We start from the raw sequence: 27,203 nt of genomic DNA on the forward strand, positions 1-27,203 counted from the left end.
ACAAAAGGATTAAGAAAATTATGAAAATACCTGATAAAAATTAAAAAAAGCTAATGCCTGTCATAATGAGCACAACGTCGCATAACGAAGCTGCCTTGTGGAAGTTAAAGAGGGTTTTAGATTTAATCATAAAGCTATAATTATAAAATTAAGCAGTCGTCATCTTATATTATGACCACTAGAAAACCTAATGGTTTGTGAGAATCCGGGTAAGGGGATTTGTTGTGCAAAGAAAAAATACATTACCACCAGTGCAACCTACCTAAGGTAAACTGCATTGTTTGTCAATTGTTTTTTCTAGGTCATGTTTTTATCTGTTAGTCTCATCGAAAACAAATCTCCTTTCATGAGAAAATCTCTATCTTATTGGATTAAATCCTTTACTGTTCTAAGTCCAAGATTTATCATGACAATTATTTCCTATTCCTAATGTTCCAGGTAACAAACTAGTTATTATGAGATTTTTAGTATTTTGATCAAAACTTAATGGATAATCATAAATCGGATACGATATCCATTGTTGTATTTTTAAAACATGATATAAATATGATTTTTATCTTTTTTAAAAAAATATGCATGAAATAATCCTTTAGGACGTAAGAAAACAAAACATCTTCTTTTATTTTTTTAAATAAAGTTCATTTTTGAAATTTTGGATTTTTCTATTTTTTATAGGAGAAAATCAGATTCTTTTAATATTGTGTCTATATCTTACAGTGTAAGTTTGCGGCTTGATATTAAACAAAATTGTTTGAAAAACACGCGACTGATCCACATATAATGTTAGAATGGTCTTTTGAATAATTATTTTTTAAGTATTATTATATATTTTTTTAATACATGGGTTGCTCGTACACGAAGCCTAAGCACGACCTGTTTAGATTGTGTTGGGCCAACTAACAGCCCAACAATCTTCTCTCACTCTCTTTTTTTATATATAATGGGTTGGACCCTCAACCTAGCCAACACGGCTGGGTTGGGTCCAACCTACACAATTTAGTAATTGGCCTAGCCCACTGACTAACTGTGCGGTAAACTGCAAAACGTGAATTTTAAGTCATTTTCTGCATGTTTACACACAGAATAAGAATAAGAAAAGGGAGAGTGATGAAGGTGGTTGCTTGGTTCGAGGGGGGGTGGAAGGAGGGGTGAAGACAGGGGAATGATGGAGAAGCTGGCGATTGACAACAGCTGCTCAAGTTGCTGAAGCTGCTAAAAGCATTGGTGGTGGCCTTCTAGCTAGCGGTGTGGCTGGTAAGAATTACTTACGGTGTTGGAATGGGAAAAAGATGATGAAAAGGAAACAAGGTTGGTTGGTAAAAGAATATGGTGTAAAGGCTAGTTTTTTGGGTAACTTTCCACCAAACTTTATTGCCCCAAATACCCGAAATCCACTTTTATTTATAGGAGGTGAAAGAGGAATAACTTATCTTTTTTAGGGGGACCAATCTTGGTTTTAATTTAGGTTGTAAGGATATCAACTGTTTGTTTAAAGTTGTTATCGTGATCTGTGAAAATTAGGTTGTTAAATGCTAATCAGGTTGGCCTTTTTGGGGATGGTATTACAACAACTATATATACAATTAGCCAATAAAAATTACATTGGGATGTAATACAATGTCAAGCCATCATAGTGGTGTATGGTTTGTCTGATTTGGTTGAGAGACAAATCATTAATTGCTCTGAAAAAATAGTAACCTGAGCAGCCTTTTCGAGCACAAAGATAAAAGATGATGAACGATAACTAAACAAGTCATCTAGCTTTCTCTTCCTTCTTCTTCTTCTTCTTCTTCTTTTTTTTTTTGTTTCAGCTGGTCAAAACGATGTTATTTTAATCAAAATGAGTTGCTCCATTTAAATTAAACGACACTATTTTGACTACTTAGGGTTTTAATTAGGGATTTGACTAAAGTTCAATTTAGTTATTTGGTTTTTGATTTTTTTGGTCATACCAGCACCCTTAATTGACTTCAAAATTTTAATTTTATATAATTTTATCCTCATTAAATTCCAACATAAATTCTGAATTTCAAAGTCTTTTTTATTTTGATAATTAGTTTTGTATTTATGTAAACTAACCCTCAATTGATCATTAAACTTTCAATTTTCTTGAATTTCACCCATGTTTTCAAACAAATTATATCCCCGAAGTTAAGCGACTTTTTGAAAAATGTCATTGACTATGAATTTCTTCAATTTAACCCTTAATTGACTTTAAACTTTGATTTTCTTGCAATTTTACCCCTGATTTCAATAAATTGAATTTGAAAAAAAAAAGAAGTCTGGTCCTCTAAAATTCTAATATTCTCAATTAAATCCAAATTGAACTTCTAAATTTAATTTTTCACCAATTAAATCCTTAATAAAATTAATTTAATCATTTAAAAATATAATTAAGTCTTTGCACCTAATTAAATCTTTTAATTTGATCAAAATTAATTATTAAACATAATTGAACTTTTAATTTGGATCATGATTAAATCAAATTGGCCAATTAAAAATAGACTTAATTTTCATGCAAATCTATATAATAATAATTTAACTTGACATTAAATCTGCATTGTCTTTTTAGGCTTGGGTACAATAAAACATGATCAAACTCCTAATTTCATCGAAAATTCCAGCATGATTGTTATATATATATATATATATATATTTGAAACCTTCTCAACTTGCTTTTGCCACATTGTCAGTCTTATTATTTTTATTCTTAATTTTCATAAGAAAAAAAAAAGATAAATTTGAGAGAAATAATTCAAAAATAAGTTATGACAATGCCTAGAGAGTAATTAGTGGCATGTTATTAGTTACTCTCTATAGCTCATCATTTAAAAGAAAGAGACAAATATATATATATATATATATATATATATATATGTATATATATATATGTATATATATAGCATATAAAATGGATCCCAAAAGTAAAGTAACTAATAGGATATTATTAATTACTCCTTAAATACCATAAAATTTTTTATTAAAATTTTTCATTTAAAGCAACTAGTCTTGTCACTCTTTTTTATCTTCATTCGAAGTTGGGAATTTTATATATATATATATATATAGATATTTATTTATTTATTTATTTATTCCTTAAGAATTTATTAACACATTAAGCAAATTGAAATGGTGTTTTGTTTGTAAGATAGTTATGTTTATTTCTGAAGTTAGGCCCAATCCAAAGCCTTTGATCAAAAAAGTCTGGGGGAGAGTCTGTGTACACTTTCACCTACCGAAGATTTTTTATTAAATCTTATGAGTATCTCCATTATTGAAGACAAATTAAAATTGGTTTGTAGTGACAATCCATTAGATAATAATATCTCTAAATATAAGTTTAGAGCCCATATAGAATTGATTGATAAAACAACTAAGATAAAAGTACCACCCATGCAGTATACTGCACCAGATAGAGATGAATTTGCTAAGCAAATCCAAGAATTATTAGATGCCAATCTAATAGAGCCAAGTAAGTCCCCACACTTTAGTCCTGCGTTCTTAGTCAATAAGCACTCAGAACAGAAACGTGGAAAAAGAAGGATGGTAATCAATTACAAAAAATTGAATGACCATACGATAGGTGATGGATACCTACTACCTAGAAAAGATGAATTGTTAGATCAGATTCGTGGAAAGAAGCTGTTTTCCTCTTTTGATTGCAAAAGTGGCTTTTGGCAAGTATTGCTAGATGACAGCTCACAATCTCTGACTGCTTTTACCTGCCCACAAGGACACTTTCAGTGGAAAGTCATGCCTTTCGGCTTAAAGCAGGCGCCGTCCATATTCCAAAGACATATGGATGAGACCTTCAAAGGATTCGAATCCTTTTGTCGTGTCTATGTCGACGATATTATTGTGTTCAGCAATAATGATAAAGATCATATCACCCATGTAACAAAAGTCTTAGACAGATGTAAAGATATCGGTGTTATCCTATCTTTACCTAAAGCTCAATTATTCAAGGAAACTATTAATTTCCTTGGCCTCATAATTGATAAAGGACAGATAAGATTGCAAAGTCACATAGGTAATCACTTAAGTGAATTTGACAGTAATATAACTGATAAAAAACAGTTACAAAGGTTTTTAGGAATATTAAATTATATTTCTAATTTCTGCCCAAAGGTTGCACAAATCCGTCAACCTCTTCAGGCAAAGTTAAAGAAAGACACTGTTTGGCAGTGGTCTACAGAAGATACCAACTATGTTGATAAGCTTAAAAAAGCAATAAAACATCTTCCACCTGTCCACCATCCTGGACCAGAAGAACCCTTAATTATTGAGACAGATGCCTCAGATAAATATTGGGGAGGAATCCTTAAAAGTCAACCAGTTGAAGGACCGGAATTAATATGTGGTTATGCAAGCGGGACCTTTAAACCTGCTGAACAAAATTATCACAGTAATGAGAAGGAGCTTTTAGCTCTTATAAATACCATCAAACGGTTTCAAGTATATCTCATCCCAGTGAAATTCAAAGCTAGGACAGATAATAAACATGTATTCTATTTCTTGAATACTAACATTACAGGTTCCTACAAACAAGGAAGATTAGTCCGGTGGCAACTCTGGTTACAATATTTCAATATTGAGTTCGAACACGTTGAAGGTATCAAGAACGTGTTTGCAGACGCTCTCTCTCTCGAGAGTTATCAAAGATATGTCTAGATCAGACATAGTTGAAGAGATCAACGATCTCGACATAAAGATTGCTAAAACGCATAAAAGGATTCAGGAAAAGCAACTCAAGCTTGAGAGGCTCACTGAAAAACGAGGTAAGTTATCTCTAAAGTTAGACACTAAGCCCCTTAGTGCAGAAGGTCTTCTTGAAAGATTTTAAGAAAAGATGGCAGTAGCCAAGGAAACTGGTCAGTCTTCACAGACTCCTTCCAGTCCAGAAGATTTGGTTATTTCAAAACCAAAAATCCTCGATCAAGGGATCCAAAAGATAGAGTCTGCCTATAAGGCCTCTAATCCATATTATGTGCCAGAAGCACACAAATGTTATGTAATTTTTGCAGGACCCAAAGCTGGAGTCTATAGAGAATGGTCTACCGTCCAACCATTGGTATCAGGTAAACCATATGCCTATCAAGGGTACAAAAATTATGAGCTTGCTAGAAAAGCTTTTTATGATTATTGTGTCAAACACAATACCCCTAGAGGTTGTCAGGATTGAAACTGCCTGTTTCATCTATTTCATCAATATCGCTGCTATCTACAGCATCAGGTCTCTGAGAGTCATCCTCAGCTTCTTCTAAGAGCTTAAGCAAGTTCTTTTTTGTTTTTCTTAAAAATTTAAGTTTATAACTTAGTGGTATATTTTCAGGTTGGCTAAACCAATCATCATCTATGTATTCTGGAATACTATCTTCATGAAAGTTTATCCTTTCTTGAATCTTATCTATAAACATCCTAAGAGTAGATGCATCATTTAATGTAAGCCATTCATAACGAATGATAATATTATCAACAATAGAATCCATACCTGGATATAATTTACTGATGTTGTGTCGTTTGAGACATTCCCCTTGTCCTTTCGCCATTATACTGGTTCAACACCAACGCTCTTGCCCTTCTCATCATCATCTTCACGGGTCTTACTGCGCTATTCAGGTGCTATTCAGAACACTTACGTAGTAGGCTACTTACAGAATGGAAGTAGACACTTAATCAGTTCTTGCGAACCGTAAAGTTTATCAACAAAAGTTGATATATTAAAATTTGAATCCTGTTAAGGATTTTCTTTATTTAACTAAAAACTTTGTTACAAGGTAGAGAGGTTTCAAACAAAGGGTAGTGGCTTCAGGATTAGTCTGAAGTTCTAATACAAGGTGTGTGGCTTTTATAGCCAAAAACATGAACAGTAAAAGAACTACATAGTTCCTTTTTATAGTGGTCGGGTCCACTTAAACAGTAACCTGACTACTACATTTCTTCAGCTACTCTTAATTTTCCTGGTTGGCAGGAATCTTCTGAGTGTTCACCACTGTTGGAGGAACATGTCTCCATTTTGTCGTCTTCTGGACAGAAGTCGCATTTGTGGTCCTCACTTGCGTAGGAGCAAAACTTTCTTTTGGTAGCCACTGATATGGCTAAATCATTGCAATAGAACTGTTTTTCAAAACGTTCTATCCTTTGGCAGTCTTCAGGGCTGATTGATTGTAGGCTATCTGTAGCCAGCAGAACATGATCGCTCTGATGATTTATTCTGACCTTAGAGTCGGTGAACAAGGAAGTCCTGATTTTCTTAAGCACATGGCCTAATGTTTGGGCTCTCAGCTCCGGAAGTGCTTGGTGCAGATTGGGAGTTGGATTCTTTGTTTCTGTACAAGGACGCACATCTATTTGTTTTCTCAGCAAACCCATCTTGATGTAGTGGTATGCCGGATAATTCCTGAGACTGTCTGTCTCATCTTCGGTTTCTTCCCAGTCAAGGAATGAACTTTTAAAGGAGAGGTAAACTCTTCTTTCTGGATCCTGTAAGACCTTTTGGCGGTAGTGTTTAACTGCAACCAATATTTTAGGTGGAAGGAGACTGATCTCCTTAAGATTTGGACTTGGGTAAGCTGCATTAAGCAGTCCACAATAAAATAAGGTCTGAACAAACTTGGGGCTTGCTCCTATGGTGACGTTAAACAAACGAAATCCTTTTGTTTCACTTATAAAGAAGTGATTTTGTTCATCTGAACATGTAGACTCGGCTAGAGCATAATAATGATCGAATGTCTCCAGAGGGATAAATTCATGATCATCAGGGTTTATGGCCTTGATTTTATTAAAACGAGCAAATGCTCTATTGACTACTGGACTGGCAGGCATCTTGGCTTTATCAGCAAAAGTTGGGACTTTTGATACTTTAGGTTGAATAATATCAACTGGTGTTATCATTTGAGGGACACTTTGAAGAGGGGTATTGTGTTTGACACAATAATCATAAAAAGCTTTTCTAGCAAGCTCATAATTTTTGTACCCTTGATAGGCATATGGTTTACCTGATACCAATGGTTGGACGGTAGACCATTCTCTATAGACTCCAGCTTTGGGTCCTGCAAAAATTACATAACATTTGTGTGCTTCTGGCACATAATATGGATTAGAGGCCTTATAGGCAGACTCTATCTTTTGGATCCCTTGATCGAGGATTTTTGGTTTTGAAATAACCAAATCTTCTGGACTGGAAGGAGTCTGTGAAGACTGACCAGTTTCCTTGGCTACTGCCATCTTTTCTTAAAATCTTTCAAGAAGACCTTCTGCACTAAGGGGCTTAGTGTCTAACTTTAGAGATAACTTACCTCGTTTTTCAGTGAGCCTCTCAAGCTTGAGTTGCTTTTCCTGAATCCTTTTTTGCGTTTTAGCAATCTTTATGTCGAGATCGTTGATCTCTTCAACTATGTCTGATCTAGACATATCTTTGATAACTCTCGAGAGAGAGAGCGTCTGCAAACACGTTCTTGATACCTTCAACGTGTTCGAACTCAATATCAAAATATTGTAACCAGAGTTGCCACCGGACTAATCTTCCTTGTTTGTAGGAACCTGTAATGTTAGTATTCAAGAAATAGAATACATGTTTATTATCTGTCCTAGCTTTGAATTTCACTGGGATGAGATATACTTGAAACCGTTTGATGGTATTTATAAGAGCTAAAAGCTCCTTCTCATTACTGTGATAATTTTGTTCAGCAGGTTTAAAGGTCCCGCTTGCATAACCACATATTAATTCCGGTCCTTCAACTGGTTGACTTTTAAGGATTCCTCCCCAATATTTATCTGAGGCATCTGTCTCAATAATTAAGGGTTCTTCTGGTCCAGGATGGTGGACAGGTGGAAGATGTTTTATTGCTTTTTTAAGCTTATCAACATAGTTGGTATCTTCTGTAGACCACTGCCAAACAGTGTCTTTCTTTAACTTTGCCTGAAGAGGTTGACGGATTTGTGCAACCTTTGGGCAGAAATTAGAAATATAATTTAATATTCCTAAAAACCTTTGTAACTGTTTTTTATCAGTTATATTACTGTCAAATTCACTTAAGTGATTACCTATGTGACTTTGCAATCTTATCTGTCCTTTATCAATTATGAGGCCAAGGAAATTAATAGTTTCCTTGAATAATTGAGCTTTAGGTAAAGATAGGATAACACCGATATCTTTACATATGTCTAAGACTTTTGTCACATGGGTGATATGATCTTTATCATTATTGCTGAACACAATAATATCGTCGACATAGACACGACAAAAGAAATCTAGCAAAATTTCAATAGCCTTCTTGTGAGGAAGGTTTAAGAGTTTTCACTTGGAATTGGAAAAATTCTAAAACCAATTAGGGATGATATCTCAAATTTTAGTAGAAGAGATACCAAGCTGAAGTGCATCATTTTGATTTCAAAGCCATCAACAAAAATAAGAGCCAAATTGTAAGATGAAAACCACATTTGATCCAACTGAAAAATAAAAGCCCAATTAGTCTCGAATTTCTAAGCCTAGTGAGACCATCAAACTGGTTGAAACTTAAATATATGATTTGGAGGATAGGATATTTTGATGAGAAATCTAGCAAAATTTCACTAGTCTTATTATGGAGAAGGTTTTAAGAGTTTTAACTTGGAATTGAAAAAAATCCAAAACCAATTAGGGATAATATCTCAAATTTCAGCAGAAGAGATACCAAGTCGGAGTACATTTTGATTTTGAAGCCATTAAGGAAAATGAGGCCCAAATTGCAAGATGAAAACAACATTCAATCCGATTGAAAAATGACAGCCCAATAAAATGAGTTATGAGTTAAATTTGGTATGTATAACTTGAAAAGATTGAAAATGAGTTTCAAACAACACACGTTGTACAAAATTCTCCTGACATGAAATGAGCTGAGATAGGCTTCCAACACTTTCAAAAAAATTCCATCTAATCGATTGTTATCGATCCACAACTCTCTCAATGATCAATGATGAAAGCATCATAACATTGGTCAATAATCCAGTGAGTTGATTTCCACTAAAGCCTAAGGAAACAGGTTCAAAACATAGTCCAAATCTTTTCGATAAAAATTCGTTCAATTGGTTGAGAAAATATCAACTCTCTCATGAAAGTGAATCTTATGATGTCAAGCAATAAACCATAATATTGATTGTTGTATAGCTCAAGAATCTCTAATGAGCTTTCCATGCATTTATAAAAGTCTTGAAAGAACTGAAAAGGCTCTCTAGTGAGATTGTCTTATCCTAAATGTAGTGCATTTAAATTGCACATTAGCCCAAATGATCTCGCAATGCCATGTAATTAGTTAAATGATGGATCAAGAATCATAAGAGAAATTATGTTTGTCAAAGCATATGGAATTGAACCTTGTAATAAACTATATGATAGATCAAGAGCAATTAAGTTATTATTGATGTTGGACAACCTATTGAATATTAAAGTAAGATAGGTTTTTGAGAAATCAATGACAACAAGAGATTTAAAAACACTTGCAAGAGAAATAGATGGAGGAATAACATTTGAAAAACTACAAAAACTTGAACACAATTCATGTACGTGAGGGAGTTTGGCAAGCATTAGTAGCTAATTGGTCTGACTAAGATTATTTCCACTCAGGTCAAGACTAAAAAAGAAAGATAAAAAAACCCATTAAGGTTTTCAGAATTGATATCCCAATTATACCCAAGATCAAGATAAACAAAGTTGTTACTAAAGTTTGGACAACCTATTGAAAGTTGAAGCAATATGGTTGTAAGAGAGAGAGTGACAACAAGGGATTTAGAAAAAATTATAAAGGAACGAGAGAAAGGACAATTGTTTGAAAGATAATAATTATTTAACAATAAAACTTTTAAAAGAGAAAACTTGTTAACCGTTTGTACCCAGTCAATGACTTGACTACAATCATTTCTATTCAGGTCAAGATGCTCAAGAAAAAAAAAAGTTAAAGAGGTAGTTAAAACTTTCAAAATTAACATTAGAATTATAACTAAAATAAAAATATTACAATCTTAAGAGATTGCAAAGCTAATTTGAGAGAGTTACAGTTAAAAAATTATCAGAGTTTCAAATATCTCAGTTTTTTTAGGGACCCAATAAAATATAAAAAATGATTCCCTTCAAATGATTTATATTCAAATCTATGTAACTTAAATGTTGAAACTCAAGTAATAAATTAACAATCGTACCACTTAAATATCCATAGATATTCTCCTAATGAAAAACAACTAACCAATTATGTTGTTGCATCCAGCTCCTTTCTTTTTGTAGCAATCTCTCTTTTCTTCTTCACTTCCCTAAGTAGAAAGAATACCACCATACTCATGGTCACCATCAATAATTATTATAGAAAGTCTTATAGAGATATAGAAGGCATTGGTTGAAATTACAGAAAATCTTAAAAAAACAAGACATTATTTTATGTTTGGTAGAATGTGGCAAATTTTCAAGTTAAACTATACCCAAGTTAATTTTTTTTTTTTAAATAAAGTACCTCCCAACACCATCTTCTTGTAACCAAACCAATAGTGTTCTTAGATGAAGTTCAAGAATGTAAAAGAACAAATTAAACAAAGGTAATCATAAAAACAAATCCAATCACTGTTGACCAACAATTAATCAAGCAAGAATGGTTAAAAATAAAAAAATTAAATAATTTAAAGCTTGAACGACATGTAGTTTTGGCCTGTTCTCCTTTCTGGTAAACCAGTAGGCCAAGTTCTAGAGAATTAATGAATGGATGTAATTGCTTTTTAGTTTATACCACGATTTCTAAACCGACGAAGAAGGCAAAAGAACAATACCTAGCAAAGATTTAACTTGATTACTCTATAAATTGCCCAAGAAATCCCACTCGATATCCTTTGAAAACTGCATTCAAAACCCATAAAAAAGCACCAATAAGTTAGTATCCTGGGCATAATTTTAACGTAATTAACTGTGAAGATGAGGAATCTTAAACAGAATTAGAAACCTGGGGTGCTTTTTCTTTGACTTCCTGAGCGTAGTTTTTGCCCAAACAACGGCTACCCATATCGGTGACTTGTCTAATTAGCGAAACTGGTCTGGCCTTGGTGATAGCCACCACTCTGATCTGCTGGCAACCATGAACTGGCCTCTATGCTGCCTAAAAGAAACGGCTTAGAGCATAGCAGAGAGCCACCGTCGCCACTTTGTCCGCTCCAGATACCTTGAACCATATGTGTTTTCCCAGAGATTAAAACCTACGAATGATTAGTTCCCATATCCTCACCACGCTCTCATTTAGACCAAGGAGAATAGATCTAAACCAGCTGAAGACTTGCTTGACAGAGCCAAAAAACAGAGAAACATCAAAGTTGACGATAATTACGGGACTGCCGGTGAATTCACTGCGCAAAAGACAATCATCTTTTGGCTTTTGTTGTAATTATAATATAATGATCCGTTTGTCTATTTATTAAATATCTTTATCAGTCAAGTGAAGTCAAGTAAGTCAAGTCAAGAATATAGTGAAACTGAACAAATTCTATATTAATTTTTCATCCAATTTTAACTATTTTAGTATTTTATTATTTAGGGTAAATTTTAAAAAAAAAAAAATTTATATATTTTAAAATTTATTTTTAATATTAACATATCAAAATAATATCAAAACTCTAAATAAAAGCACAATTGAGCTACAATATCAAAGTTTTAATATGTAATTAATAATATTTTTTTTCCTAAAAATTATATCACATTATATTCATCATATATTTATCAATCAACTTTGTCAATCATATTTAGTAATTAGTCATGGAGCTTACCAAAATTAAAGAAAAGTTGCAGACTTTATTTGATTAATCATTTACATTTTGATGCTTATAATTATCAACTGTTTTTTTGTATTGATTAATCTCTACATGGAAAAAAATTAGTTTTCTTTTTGGGTGTTTTTACTAGCAACATGTCCCATATGTTCATGCTAGGAGTTTGCATCAAGAACAGTTGAAGAAAGATGAGAGCTGATCGATCATTAATGATACGGTATTCTTTTGACAGCTTCTTATCACAATCTTTTCCACACAGGTTCACATCGTTTTTTCCAGTTAAGGTGATCAATACCAGGAAGAAGGGATGATCTTAACTCTCAAAGATGGAAGACTCATTGAAAGTTTCAGCTTGTCTCTAGAGGTGAGCAGCACATCATCATATTCATGGGATATCAACTTGAAGCCTATCAGGAAAATTTTACCCCATTACTGATGAGGCATGCTTGCTGATATGGATAATTATAAAGCCATGTTTTTTCCATTTTTCCAGACTCCAAACAAGCTAGCCTCAACTTCTATCTCCTAAGCACGTCTTCTCTCCTCATAGACACAGCTTGCAGCAAATTCAGAAAGTTTTTTGCTGAATTCCTTGAAGTTCAAGAGGCTGCAGCCTCATATTGCATGGAAAAGAGTTCATCCAAATTATTCAGATTAAGAGTTAATTAGAACAGTATTAGCTACCAATTGTACACTGTCATTTCGTACTCCACAAACAAAACTAGCCAGCCTAACCCTGAATTTTATAAATTTTCTAAAGTTGCTTGTGCAACAGACAAGTTAAACCTATGAATTTTTGGACAGGTTTCCAGTCACAAAATTGACGAGCAAGTATAGAAGGATACAGCAGTAGTTCCCATCCATGTTCGATCTCATATAAAATTCATCAAAAGTTCTAACATTTCACTTGCATCTGTAGATGATATTTTCGTCTGTGAGCAATCAAGATCTTAGAAAATTTAAACAAGTGCTTTAATGAACATTCTAATTGTGAAGAATTTATACATGCAGAACTGGTTGCCGCAGTTCTCCTTTAACGAGGAGATTGTTAGCTTGAAGCCCCTGCCTAAACTATTAAAAGACCTCAGACATAATTCCAGTTTACTACCATCCGTTGTAAATATTTGCTACATCGAATAAAAAAAGAGTTCCTATCAACCAGATTGGTTGTATAGAATTCAGACAGTGGAAAGCAAACAAGAAAAACTCACAAGATCATATCTTGCAACCGCGATGCTGAACCTCCATTAGCATGTGTTTGTTTACGCGACCAACCGCGTGGTTGGCCGCTTTAAAAACAAACCCTAAATGCTTAACCATCCACCATTGCAAACTACTAATACAAAGAAACGATATAACAAAACATCAATAATAAGAATATCCATGACCAAATAACTCCGAGGATAATAAGAGGACATAACTACCAGCTTGATATCCACAACATGCGATGAAAAATCCTATGTACAAGACTTATGGGTAGCTAAGAAGAGGTTCAACTAGCTAAAACTAGTAGTCTGACCATTAAATGATTCTCTAGTGGAAGCTGGGGCAGGGAAAATCGCAAATTGGGATTAGAGAATCATCAGCTAATGTATGTCCTTGCGAAGTATCCGCATACAAGACAAAATGAAAGAACGGACCAACAAGGTATTCTAATTACAGTGAAGAATAGAAAATAACTACTCCAGAATGCAAGCTGCATGAAGAAGTAATCATGTATATCTCACATGTTTAAAAGCAGATATTCTATATTGGCAATCTTATGGACTCCAAACAACGCAGAAGAACAGCAATAACAGCACAAAAACAACACAAACTCCCAAGAAACAAGACACAATGACACACGGTTCATTCAAATTACAATGGCACACCACACACTTTATCTTAAAGAGAGCGTGTTTCCATCCTCCTAAGACAGGAGCCTCTGAAATATCTGCTTCAATCTTGCATTCTGCACAGCTATCTTCACGTAGCTCCAGTCCCATGCTTCATCCAAGAAAACTTTAGTAGTAAAGCACCTGAAACTCCTCAAAAGAAAACACCAAAACCGATTCTCATAGCAGTAAGACGAAGATTTGTGAGGAAAAATCCAGCTCACTAAGCTACACATTCCTCCAAAGGATCTTGAAAGTCCACCTTCGAGTTGATTATAGGTAAGACGAAGATTTGTGAGACAAGTCATTTTTCCAAAAGCGTGTGGAATTGAACCTTGTAACGGGTTGTCAGATAGCTATGACTGAAGTTGGACAACCAGGGGACTACAGAAAAAGAAAGATTGTTATGTGAAAAGTCAAGGATAGCAAGGGATCTTGAAGAATTGATGAAAGAAAGAGCCGGAGGAACGATGCTTAAAAGGCTGCAACCAATTAACTGCAAGTCTTTTAGTCGAGGGAACTTATTAAGCATTTGAGATTTTTTTTTAATGTTTTTTATTTATTTAATTTTTAGATATATTATTTCTTTCATTTATATATATATTTTTATTTTTGCAACATTTTAAATGATCTAGCACTACCTACTTGCAATTTATAATCGATTTCCAAATAATACCATTCATGTCTAAAACTAAAAAGGATATATTTGAATATATGCAGGCTTCCATGATATTTGTTCATGTGTATGTTTATTTTCATTGTTATTTGGTTGAATAAAAGATTCATTGAGACAGATAGGTTAGAGACATATAGCGAGGCAACATGGGCAGCAGGTATTATCATCTGTGGAAATGCAATTTGTAAAATAGGGAAATTCTTTAGTGCCTGGGCAGGCTGCACAAGTTCCTAGAGATTTTGTAGAAAAAAGGCATCATCCTGTTCTTTCTGTCGATTAAAAAAAAATAGCATAGATCGCGGAAATTACTATCAGATTTTTATTTTTATTGACCGACAGGTTACTGATATACTCATTGTGGTGGTTTAGCGAGGAGGAATGTAGAAAATTCCATGTTATATCTCTCAGTGAAACTGCTATTGCACTTGCTGTAAGTAGACAAATCGGTGCCCTAACATCCTCCTTAAGCGACATCCGTATTCACTGTCTCCTTCAATGTTGAAAATATTAACAATTATTCCTGAAACTGTTCCTGTTTCAAACCTATGGGCAGCTTCTTCCTGGGAGATCTCCTCCCCCAAGCATGCTCTTAGGGGAAAAAGATAAGGTAAAATGTGAGGACTGGTAAACTTCATAGTAAGCTACCGGAGAATCATAGAGATTGGTATCAAGATCAGACAAAGTCAATTATTAAATTATTAAATGTATTTGGTTAACGTACTGAGATTAAAAAGAAAAATGAAAAATGAAAAAAAGAAGAAGATGAAAAACAGTAAAAACAGAGAAAACATGACCCTTTACACTTCCTGTTTGAAAAGCCATAAATTCAATGCAAAATTGTTTCATAAACAAGTTTATTTTATGTCAGTAACTCTTATCAAACACATTTATATCACTTTTCATTTCTATCCTCAAACCATTTAACGAACTCTCTTATTGGTACAGGTATACGGCCAGAGATAAATAATAGCTGCAGTGGCCAGCTTGACAACTGCCTATGCTTGATTGATTTTGCTCGTCACAAAGGCATCTCCGAGTGGTAGAAGTTTCACGAGGATATACACTTGCGCCAAGCTTATTTCTTGAGATGAGAGCGATGTCGACATATGCTTGAATTGGAGTCTTATCTCCGGGGAACAATTATCGGATTATGAAAAAATCAGAAAGATGCTTAAAAGCGGGCAAAAGAGCTGCTTGATAAGGCAAATACTATTTATGCGAAAGAAGTTGCACAGGTTGACCTCTCTTAATCAAGATCATGATTGATGGTCATTCAACTTCAATTCTTTAAGATGAGTCATGTCTGGATAAATGGCATATGAAGATTGCTTCAGAAAACAAACTAGACATGTTTGATGGTTAGTGAGGACGGGTGCAGGGAGTTCCATTTTAATGGCTTCTTCAGGGAGGAGATAGATGCTGTAGACAGTGCTCTGCAGTGTTTGAGATAGATGGTGTACAATGACTGCCTTATTGTCAAAGCTCCCACAGAAGCAAGGTAATGTCTGTAACACAGACTTGACTCAGAAAACAGCTAATAATATGGCTTATTGGTTATTTTCATTTTATAAATTTCTAAAGATGATGTCTCCACACAAGTACACGCGTGCACATGAAGAGAGACAGATAGAGGAGGGCGTTGTCCATATCAGGGGTGATCAGCTTCCATTATGCCAAGGAAGAAAAGGTTGTTCCGCTGGCTGCTCTGCTAATGGTCTCTGGGGAAAAACTAGTAACTCCAGTAACACATCCCAGAGCCAAGATGGTTCTTCTGATCTGATCATGGTGATTTGTGTATGATAATGCATGAGATTCGAAACAAAAGCTAATCACCGATAAGATTACTTTAGCAGGCAGAAGCCACGGTGTTGAAGTGGCCAAGTCCAAGTATAAGAAGTCAATCATAACACGACAATCAATAGACGTTAATGAACCCCTTCTATTCAGGGAGACAACAGTCCTCACAGCCATGATCATTTCGGTATAGATGCAAATGTCACAGTTACCTCTAGTTTGAAGGCAGGTATATTCAGCTGATAAGACACTGGAAACTACAGCATTTGTAGATATAGAAGGTACCGATGCCGGAGATAGGTTTCAACGGCTATCCTCAATGCTATGTGTATCTAAAGAACAGTGTTCGGGATGAAACAAAGCGGAGCATGAACCAGATCTACAACCCAACTAAAAAGACCTGAACGTACAATTGTGATAGCCTTTCAAAGTGAAGCAGCCAAATAGCTATCCTGCATCCAAACCAACCTACTACACACTCGTATCACCTATCAATCCTGCTAAATTGTGGTAAATTGCTTCGACAAAAAGAGCAGATCACTCCCTTGTTTCAAAAATCACAATATGTCAAATTCTATTCTCATACCAATAGTCTGAATGGACTTTGTTAGGCTTTTGGCAGTTGGCAAACCTCCCCTATCCAACTGAAACCTACTGAAAGAAATTCAAGGACTCTTAAATGGCTCAACCACTGACAAGAAATTCAAATCAAATAGGACAGTAAAAGTTATACTCTAACCCAGCAACCCGATGAAACTTTGAGAGAGAGAGAGGTAGATGAATCCAGAAAATATATTTCCACAAAGAAAATCCAGTATGCATGATGAGTTACTTTGGATTGAGAAAATATGAAAACAGACCAAGCAAGAAACCTTTTTTCATTTCCTAGGCAAGCCATCTATTTCCTTCTCAACAAGTTTAGCAAGCAGACAAAAAAATAAATCAACCATGTGTGTGGGCGCGCCGGCATATGTGATATGTGTGAATGTATGCAGATATCTATCAATGTTGGTGCTCTTTTCTTATGTCTTGTCTGTGTGCACATGCAATCATTTCTTCCTAATCCCAATACATAGGCGAGCGCAAATAACTATAAGTCTTCACTGGCACAGACAGTCACGTGTCTAATCCCAATACATGGGCAAATGCAGAAAAGTCCTCACTGGATCAACTAGAAACAAATTCATCGGTATCCTCCTCTATGCATACGGAGACAACCATGGGTAAATTAACACAAATAAAACTGCAATTATGTAACAGAAAGAACGTCGAATCCGAGTTGTTAACCATTGTCGAATAATTATTGAAAAACACACGATAATGTTTATCCTACTAAAAGTGCTGATTCAGATATTTGCTATTCTCGAAACTGCAAGGTTGTGGTATCATCCCCCATTACCATTTCCCAGTTTGCAAATCCTACAGAAAATGGCCGTTTCCATGGTTTAGCCTGACTGATCGCTTTACAATAAAGTTCTCTTACATAGCACCTAACGGCCATGGATAATAAGAGGTCGAGTGGATAGAAAAGAAAGCAATAATCACCTGCAAGACCGCACTATTCAACGCTTTCCACGATGCCCGCCACCTGACCTTGCACCAGGATAGCGAGCAAATTGCAACCTTAAATGGACCGAATCACGGTCATGCTCATCAAATCTATAACCTGCAAAATCGAGCTTGACTATTTTACGTTGCACGATTAACCACGCTTTGAACGGCGAATTAGGGCATCGATAGATAGCTCCCTTAAGGCGTTGAAATCATTTATTTCAAGTACATAAACTCAAAATATACCAAACATTCATCATCACTGTTTAACACACTCAAGTCGCATATATGGAACACCATTCGCTTCTTGACAGAAAAAAAGGCAATGCAAAAGCAGAAAGGACCAAGACAGCCCATGCACTTCCCAAGGTATGCTCTGCGGCAGTGTTTTTTGTCTACCATATGCATATATTGAAACTGGGATAAGGAAAACATAAGGCTAAACGTGGCGTGAGAGAATGACATCAGATCTTGCAAAACACAGTTAGCCATATGGATAACCATAAAGGCCTCAAATAGTCTGGCTAACCTATTTAACCAGTTAGGCTTAAAATCCATCAAGATTTGATGACGAACTCAAGTCGGTTTACAGTATTCCTAGCAGTATACGCGGGTCAAAATGTCACGGCTATTTGATAAATCCATCAATATGATCAATCAACTGCCTAGACTTCCAAGAAAATGACTCTCTAATGCATTTACTACTATTCAACCATCTCGAAGTTGGCTCACATCCCTAAAATATATTACTGCTACACAGCAGTGAACAACCCCCAATGAAAAAAAAATGAAAAAAGAATAGGTACATTATAAAAAACTAGCATGGAAAAGGAAATGTGAGATAAGTAACAGCTATGATGCTACGGGTCAGTAAACTGATATATGAGACTGAGACTTCCGATAGGGGGGGAATACAGAGCATGTTAAGCTCACCTTGTAATGCATCCATGGAGGTGGCAGCATGTGCAGGACTCAAAAAGTCAACAAAACAGAGTACCAACGGATCTCCCCCAGGCTGCACATTTTAACAACCAGTGAATTCACTGATGTGCTATAACATTGACCCAGCAAATACTAAAACAATGATAATGGATAATGATAATCATATTGATAATAATAACTAGGATAAACAGACTCACATGTCTTGATTCCTTGCTTACAAGTCTCACTTCTTTGTAGCCAACAAAAGGGCGAAAGATATCTGTTAATCCCAAGTGAAGGAACATAAAACAGAAGGGAAAAAGTAGCAGGGTACTGAAATTACATATGGAAGGCTAGGAAACAAAAATAGAAGGTAAAAGGGCCAAGCAATACTGTCATTACATATGGAAAACAATCAAAGGATACGGGAAACTTCCCGGCGTGTACAGTCAGAAGGCAAGCCCTCCACAAAAAGTGTGCTGCTAGCATCAGGAGGAAGGGAAACCTCAGATCTTCCACTTCCTGTTCGCATTGACCTGTCTTTTACACTAGACCCTGGGTCCATGGACCCCATACTTACCATGCGCAGATCATCAACAGGACGAGCAGGCACCCCACTTATGGCTCTAGCAGACTGTCCCCCACCGTAAGATGAAATTGTCTGAAACATTCATTCAATTACTCAGATAGTTTTAATCAGGAGCCAACCAAGAAAGATAGAATTGAGGTTAAAAAATGAAACAAGAGCACCATTATCAAAGACATTAGCAGCTAACAACTTGTAACTTAAGAAGAATTTTGAACATAATTAATTTGGACACCTTTTGGGTATCTATTATTTTCTTATTATTAAATCCAGATTATGACCTTGTTTTGGCATTACAATTTGGTTTCATTTGTTCTACATTCTTCAATGCCCATATAAAAGCACCCCAGCATGACATTCAACATAGGCTTTCATTGATGGGTCAAATAAACAGAAGTACTGTTTGTTCTCAACCCCCCCCCCCCCCAAATCACTTGATTTGACATGAAAAGAGATAAAGAATAACCAAGTACCCCACTATGCAAGTAACGGTCATAGGATGCTCCAATGGAGTCCGAATCTCTAATTACACGAAGAGCTCCTCTATCATCATCACGGGAATAATAACTGGATAGGTCACGGCCACTGGGTACATCTACAAGATCAAGAATGTATGCCAACAAGAAATAAACCATCAGAAGAACAACCAAGGAACATAAAGCATTAAAAGGCATAAAAACAGAGCTAACATGTGAGTGAAAATAAAACAATCTATAGAAAACAAAAGGCTCATAAACTGGTTTTTTCAACATAGAATTCAATAAGAACCGTAGATTGCTACATTGCAGAGAATCAAATTGCTGAAATGGCCAAGGCTGCACTAAAAAGGCAGAAAATAAACATAGAAATCCACCAATTTTGAGACTTTTTAAGAGCTCCAGTTGATATGTAAAGGAAATGGTAAAACAAAAATAACTCAGTAAGAGGAAAAACTCAAGAAAGAAGATTTCTTTTACTTGAATATAAACCCAAAAGGCGATAAATTATCCAAAAACATAAATTTCACATGTTATAACGCAACAACATCATAAAGGCATCTAAAACCAACAGCAAAATTAATGCAAAGGATCAATCCTTTCAGCTTCCCTTTCCTTTCAAAAACAATTAACACAAAGCTTTCAGCCCCATTACCAAACCCATGATTAAGCAGGAAATTATACACGTAAATCAACAACTACAAGGCACAAAATGTTAAGAGAAACAAAAAAAGAAAGGGGGGGGGATTGCAAGCAGGAAAAGTAGAAGCTTTAATAGAGAATTAAAAAGAAATAAATATTGATTTTGAAGTCATACCGTAATCGGAGCGAGGGCGTTTTCCAGTGAGGGAAGGCATAGACTGCGGTTGCGGCTGCCGTGAGTCGCCGGCGTATCTCCAGTAACTATCCGCCATGTCTTAGAAAAAAGAGCAGGGAAGATGGGATATTAAGAGAACTGAAACTGGAATTGATATAAATTACAAGAACAGGAAGTTAACTTAGATTTTATTTTCTTTGGTAAATTATATCTTCACCCCTAAAGTTTGGAATTCCCATTGTCATCCTTGATGTTTCCCAATATTCCCAATTTGATCCCTAAGTAAGTTACTTCAAAGAGAGAAAACAGTTTAAGAAACAAAAGAACTTCTTCTTCTTCTTCTTCTTCTTCTTCTTCTTCTTCTTCTCATTATTCTTTCCTTTTTTTTTTATTATGGATTTGAGAATATATAAATAGTGATACTCACAAATCATAATACATGTGCGCGCAAAAAGTTCTATATACGGTTTATCAAACTCTAGTTTGATTTATATAAAAAAAAATATATATAATAAAAATATCTAAAAATTAAAAGGAAAAAAAACTAAAAAAATAGGCTTACTTGGTTTTCTTATAATTTTTTTTATTTTGAGATAAAAATCAAATATTATTTTATAATCTTATTAGTGATATAATTTAATTCATTAAATAAACATTTTAACTAATTATTCTGTTTAAGATATAAATTGGGAAGAATATAGAGTTAAAAAGGAATTTAAATATTTTAAAAGCATCTCAAACTCAACCAATAAATTCAATATACTTAAATTATAGTTAGCATTTACTTGGGAATAACAGAGCATTGTCTACTAATTAATGCAATAAATATAATTAGAATTTGAGAACTTGTAAATTGCAAGAAATCAAGTTCATCTTCCACTTTCCCTTTTCTTGCACCACAAGTCATCTTGATGCAATCACTACTTATCATAAACAACTTTCTTCTCTTTTGATTCAAAAACTTTTTTTTCTCTCTATGCAATTTGTTTAGATGAGATTCTGAGCATATATATGTCCCATATGATGTGATTATTATTCATTTGCATTTGACTGTTTGCTATTTATAAGACTGTTTATGCTTGAAAACATTTTATTTGTGTATTGATATTGATTTAATTTTAGACTAAAATAAGCAACATTAAAAACATAGAATTTACCTGTTTGTTTTTGTGGTGTAACGGGATGCGTTTTACTCGAACCATAAATTTGAAAGTATATATACACCATAATTTTATATGGTTTCATAAAAAATACTTTATCTTAAAACCTCAATTAAAAAAACTATAATTTATATTTTTAAAATATAATTATGTAAATAGTAAATGTAGAAACTATCTCAATGCCAAACACATAATATTTAGTAATAACATACAAGATAGATTTCAAAATATTTTTCAATTAAAAATACATTAAAATTATAAATTTGTTTAATATTTTTTTATTTTTGATAACAGTACATCAAAACTATAAAAAAAAATATCTAAAAACATCAATTTGATATTTTTTTAAATAAAAAATATAATTTAAAAAGCATTTTAAAAAACAAAAACTATACTACAATATTAAACAGACACTAAATAAAATGATTAATAAGATTAATTTCTGCTCATATGAATAGGATGATTCTTTATATATATATATATATATATATATATATATATATATATATATATATATATAGTTGATATTAAAATATTTTAATATTATTACCCAAAATAAAAAGACTAATATGAGAAAAAGCTTATATTATCCGAAAACCTTGTAATTGAGTTTTGAGACATTAAAAATGAGTCTCTTTCTTGTACTAATTATCCGGGAACGGTTGGATGACCTTTTGGTTGAAGACCAAACATTTTTTATTGAATTATTTAGTTAGATTGTGTTTTATACTATAATATTATTGGTTATGTTTTAAAGTATTTTTTTAAAAAATATATTTCATTATTGTTTTTAAATTTATTTTTAATATTAATATATCAAAATAATTTTAAATAAAAAACTCAAAATTTTTCAAAACATGTGGTTACTTAGTCGCATTACCAAATGAATGATTAAATATCTTTAGAAATGAAACTCTATTATTGTACCATATTTTTTTAAAAATAAATTTAAAAATTGAGATGCATCACGATTATCATAATTATTTTTTAATGTTAAATTTTTATCTTTTTTTATTAAACGGTTAGGTTACTATATCTACAATCGGACTTATCAACTTAATTATATAAGCTTGGATATAAAAAGGTTTGACTATAAATTATTTATTTTAAATCTACGGCGTTTAACTTTTTCTTTTTTCTTTATTAAACACTGTCCTAATGATATTTTTGTTATTATAATTTTTTTTAAGATTATCTTACTTTTTAAAAAACAAAATAAGTAATCTTCTATCTCAAAAGGTATTTTTTTTTCATGCTTTTTAAAATACTAGCTACTATATTTTTATCAATAAATTATTAAAATTCTTACCAAACATCTATTTAATTGCTTTGCTTTAAAGCAAAACAATTCAAGTTTTTTTTTTTTTTAAAAAAAAATAGAAGGACAAACAAGTTATTAAAAAAGTTTTCTTAAATAATTATTTTAAGATTTGAATATATGAAGTTAGAGAATAAAATATATATTTTTATATTTAATTATTATGAATGTTGATAGTATATATATCCTAATTATTAAACTTGACATGAGATTGACTCGGGGTAAAGTCTGGATTATGAAATAAAAAAATTAACTCGGTTTGATTTAAATTAATTTTAATAAAAAAAAATAATATTATTTCAAAAATAAAAATATCAATGAATTTTTCATCAAATTCCACTAAATAAACTCAAGATTTAACTGGATAATCCAGATCAATTCCCTTTTTTTATTATTTTTATATTAAGGAGGTCGACTAATAGAACTAGTAATGATAGAATGTGTATTTTTTTATAATAAAAAAATATTTTTAAAAATTTTAGAAATTTTTTATATATTAGTATTAAAAATTATGATTATTTTTAAATATTATTTTAATATTTAAAAAAAAAACATTTTTAAAGCAAAGGTATTACAATTTCAATCACTAACAAACGACAGCTTTGGCTATTGCATCATTTCAATACATGTGCTCTCCATGCGCTATTTAAGGCGCGTGCTTCCTTATTGATTAACAGCTCTGTCCATTTCTTACAAAACCCACTCATACTTTTCAAATACTACATTTCAGTCCTTAAACTTTAGAGTATTGTTAATTGTTTCAAAGCTTCATTTTCTGAAAATCATCTGTTGGCTAAGTGGGATCCATTTCTTGAGTCCCATTTATCCAAAAAATGGTTATTTTAAGGTGTTATTTTATATTTGAACTTTTTATATAAATTATTTTATCCTAAATTAATGGAGTTGTGATTTAATTTATTTAAATTAATACAAACATATTATACATTATGCTTTTTTTTTCTTTTCGCATGAAGTTGATCACGAACCTAGATATATATGAGATATAGGAAGTATACTTTAATTAAATATTGTTTATACATTGACAATAAAACTTAACTAACAATATACAACAAGTATTAATGTGAATTATGGAGTTCATTTAAGCAATTTTCATCAATTTTTGGAGAAAAATACAAGAAAAAATAGAATATTCTTGTATGAGTGGAGGGTATGAGATTGATTTTGGATCAAAAAGCTAATTCAAGATAGAAGAACACAGTAATGTTCAAACTTTAAGTATGAGAGTAAAATACTTAAACAATTATAAGGTTGAAAATATCCTTCACCAACTCAACTCTTTGAGTGTATTGAAGGAAGCTAACCACCATGATCATCAGCTCAAAGTATTGCGCAAAAGCCTCTCTCCCTCTTCCAATCTCTCTCTCTAGGCTCTCATTAAATCATAGACTACAGTCGCTAGACTACTCAAAAGCCATGAACCCCAAGCCACAGTGGTCAGGTTAGTTCTATGCTATTCACCAGACAGTTGCACTACTTGCCTACTATTTTAAAGCAAGTTTCTTTATCATTTCTTGATGCTAAAAGTTTTCAGCGATGATCAAATAAAATTCTAATTATCATACACAAGCAAAGAATATAACCTCCTCTTTGAATTACATGGGGTTGTGTAAAACTTTTCTACCTTGAACCGCCTTTATATGTCTTTTTTTTTTTTTTTTTAATTCCAGTTTTGAAAAAAAATAAAATTGTGGGTTTGTGTAAAACATATGCCTATATATGTCTTTTTAAAGTATACCGTTGTTAGTGTGTTACAGTAATGTTTTTAGTTTTAAATTTTTGATGTCATTGTTGTTTTACCCTTTCAAGCCAATCATTGTAGGCTTGTAGCTATCAACCCCACAATTTTTTTTTTTTTCAAAACTGGAATTTAATCTTACTTGGAATCTACACTCAAACTTTAGTCTATTCCTGCACGCTAACACTATTTTTGGCTTCTTATCTTCCTGTTTCAGACTTTTGGGCCATCATTGAATTTGTTGTAGGTAAAGAAACTTGTGCCTTGTGGTCTCTTGCTTCTCTTCTTATTCGTGTTTTGATCACTGTAGAGTAAAGATTGCAACTTTGGTTAGGTATTGCCTCTTGGGTTTTCTTGCCGTGTGAGTGATCAATCTTGGATTTATTTGTTTTTCTCTTTTCGTGTGTTTATGTTTTGTTGGTGATCAGTAAGGTGTTTAGACATTGAAACTGTTGATTAATGGCGGAATTCGTGGGTCCAAGGTTGTACAGCTGTTGTAATTGTCGAAACCATGTTTCACTTCATGATGATATAATTTCTAAGGCTTTCCAGGTGAATCACTTGAATCTTTGATGAAACTGTTGCTTGATTTATCTTTCTAGCTATTTTGATCACAATTGGCATTTCCTTATTCTCATGTCTTGACTTGGTCTTGATGATCATGAAATTTGATAATTGTTAGTGCCTTGTTCATCTGTGATTTAGATTTTCTGTGTAATTTTTCATTAGATTGAAATGGTTTCATTATATTTGTGATAAACGATTTGGATTATTACCTACACATGTGTGAATCGATCCTGTTCGTAGTATTTGCTCTCATCCATTGATGGCACCCTATGTAGAAAATACAGGCCCTTTATCATCTGGTTTCTGTAAGAAAGTCTTTGATGACTGCTTTATCTTGAATAATGTAGAAAACACAAGAACAATTAATAGTTGCCATTCTTTTATGTTTCTAAGATTGATGTATTCAGTTCGTCTTAGATTGCTAGTTTTGTCAAGTTATTCCATTTTTATTTTCTGCTAAACATTGGAATTATATATCTTTTTATGATAGAAAGTAGTGACCAGAAATTTATCCAATTTTCTCTTCCATAATTTTGTTCATAGGGAAGACATGGTCGAGCCTTTTTGTTCTCTCATGCGATGAATATTGTCGTGGGACCTAAAGAAGATAGGCATCTCTTGACTGGTCTCCACACTGTTGCTGATATATCTTGTGCCGAGTGTCGTGAGGTGTTGGGTTGGAAGTATGAAAGAGCTTATGAGGCATCTCAGAAGTACAAGGAAGGGAAATACATATTTGAGAAGTTGAAGATTGTTAAGGAGAACTGGTAGCACCCCATCAGAGTCCCTTTAATTATTCCAGTGTTTGATTCAGTAGCTGCTTTGTTGCTTGGTGATGTTCATCTTGTACAGGAATTTATCAACCAATTGAAATTGTCAATTGTTCTTAGTAGTTCCTTCTTGTCATGTTCCCTGTATGAAAGATGGCTGGATTCTCAATTTCCTTGTTAATAGAATTGCGATTTACCTGAAAAGGCTAATGGTGTTTTTACTCTATATTCAATCCTACTAAGTGGTAGGTATTAGTACTAGATACAAGGCTTTTCTGGTTTCTGCTTTACTTGCTGGAAGCAGATGGAAAAGAAATGGTGCTCTTAGTGCCTGTTTGTTTGTTTTTGTGGTGCACCAATTGATGCTTTTTGTGCTGTGCACAGCAAAAACAAAAACAAACGATCTATATAGAATCTGGCAAAGGTTTGATTAATTTGGAATCCCTTTTACTTGGCCATCCGCAATCCTGAATTCTAATCTGAGAACTGGGATTGGCAGAACAATGAAATCCTGGATTGCTGGCGATTCTTTAGCTACATGCTTGCCTGAACTAGGTGAGATCTTGAGGAGACTGATGCAGAACACATTTCTTGTGAGTTTTTTATAAAACCCATTTGGAATTCACCCTTTATTTTTATTTTATCAATTTGCAAAATAATTACAGATTTATGGTGCCTTTTGATAAACTGCAGCTTTCACATGATATAGCATGACAAAGGCTTAAGTAAAATTGTTAATAAATTGCCCGATCCTCTCCTGGTGCGTTCTCTATAATGAACAAGTAATAGCAACATCCCATGCACCACAATAACCAAACTTCATCATCATCATCTGGGTTAGATGGATTGAAAACTTAACGGGACATGTTCTCTGCAGTTGAGTTGAGCCTCTTAAGTCAACGACGATGGGTCAGAGCCACCACGTCTAGCATCTTTACATTTCTAAAAGCTACTGCTAGTAAATATCAGTGTCTGGTTTTGTCATGAAAGGTAGGAGGTTAACACCAATGATCACATCAGAATCAGATCAGCTAGTACAGCAGTGTGTGAAATCAAGAAGTTGTCAATGGAGTAAAAAATTGTGCATTTGTCAATGGTCGATGACAAGGACAAAAAAAAAAGGCTCAGGTTTCGAAGCTGTTATGATCAAGCTCTTCGC

The 27,203-nt window shown here is 33.5% G+C and overlaps 2 protein-coding genes across 7 annotated transcripts; one reads left to right on the forward strand and one right to left on the reverse strand.

The window, feature by feature from the left end:
- Nucleotides 1–4,599: 4,599 nt before the first annotated feature.
- Nucleotides 4,600–20,636, reverse strand: LOC118057102 (RNA-binding protein 1). Of its 4 annotated transcripts, XR_012168039.1 has the most exons (8): nt 20,474–20,636; nt 19,654–19,775; nt 19,021–19,255; nt 18,813–18,874; nt 18,607–18,688; nt 10,962–14,036; nt 10,792–10,858; nt 10,090–10,284 (listed from the first exon to the last, which is right to left on the reverse strand). XR_012168039.1 is itself a non-coding variant. In XM_035069561.2 (7 exons), exons 1-6 carry the CDS (start codon nt 20,568–20,570, stop codon nt 17,685–17,687), a joined length of 702 nt encoding a protein of 233 aa, XP_034925452.1. In that variant the 5' UTR covers nt 20,571–20,635; the 3' UTR covers nt 17,351–17,541; nt 17,668–17,684. The 4 variants fall into 4 exon arrangements, 3 of the variants coding, with proteins under 3 accessions (XP_073260935.1, XP_034925452.1, XP_034925451.1); XM_035069561.2 differs by lacking the exons at nt 10,090–10,284; nt 10,792–10,858; nt 10,962–14,036 and adding exons at nt 17,351–17,541; nt 17,668–17,788 and having other exon boundaries at nt 20,474–20,635; XM_035069560.2 differs by lacking the exons at nt 10,090–10,284; nt 10,792–10,858; nt 10,962–14,036 and having other exon boundaries at nt 18,145–18,688; nt 20,474–20,635.
- Nucleotides 20,637–24,285: 3,649 nt separating this feature from the next.
- LOC118057103 (protein yippee-like At4g27745) lies at nt 24,286–26,248 on the forward strand. 3 transcript variants are annotated; one of them, XM_035069567.2, is made up of 4 exons: nt 24,286–24,410; nt 24,925–24,954; nt 25,136–25,259; nt 25,818–26,248. In XM_035069567.2, exons 3-4 carry the CDS (start codon nt 25,167–25,169, stop codon nt 26,043–26,045), a joined length of 321 nt encoding a protein of 106 aa, XP_034925458.1. In that variant the 5' UTR covers nt 24,286–24,410; nt 24,925–24,954; nt 25,136–25,166; the 3' UTR covers nt 26,046–26,248. The 3 variants fall into 3 exon arrangements, with proteins under 3 accessions (XP_034925458.1, XP_034925457.1, XP_034925459.1); XM_035069566.2 differs by lacking the exon at nt 24,286–24,410 and having other exon boundaries at nt 24,740–24,954; XM_035069568.2 differs by lacking the exons at nt 24,286–24,410; nt 24,925–24,954 and adding an exon at nt 25,023–25,041.
- The last annotated feature ends 955 nt before the right edge of the window (nt 26,249–27,203 follow it).

The sequence above is a fragment of the Populus alba genome, chromosome 15 (genome assembly GCF_005239225.2).
Source record: "Populus alba chromosome 15, ASM523922v2, whole genome shotgun sequence".
Classification (NCBI taxonomy): domain Eukaryota; kingdom Viridiplantae; phylum Streptophyta; class Magnoliopsida; order Malpighiales; family Salicaceae; genus Populus; species Populus alba.

Bases quoted from the DNA above. Each gene is read 5' to 3' on its own strand.
- LOC118057103 (XM_035069567.2), top strand. From the start codon at position 25,167: ATGGCGGAATTCGTGGGTCCAAGGTTGTACAGCTGTTGTAATTGTCGA. The intron at 25,260-25,817 runs GTGAATCACTTG...TTTTGTTCATAG, and splicing joins TAATTTCTAAGGCTTTCCAG to GGAAGACATGGTCGAGCCTT.
- LOC118057102 (XM_073404834.1), bottom strand. From the start codon at position 7,227: ATGGCAGTAGCCAAGGAAACTGGTCAGTCTTCACAGACTCCTTCCAGT.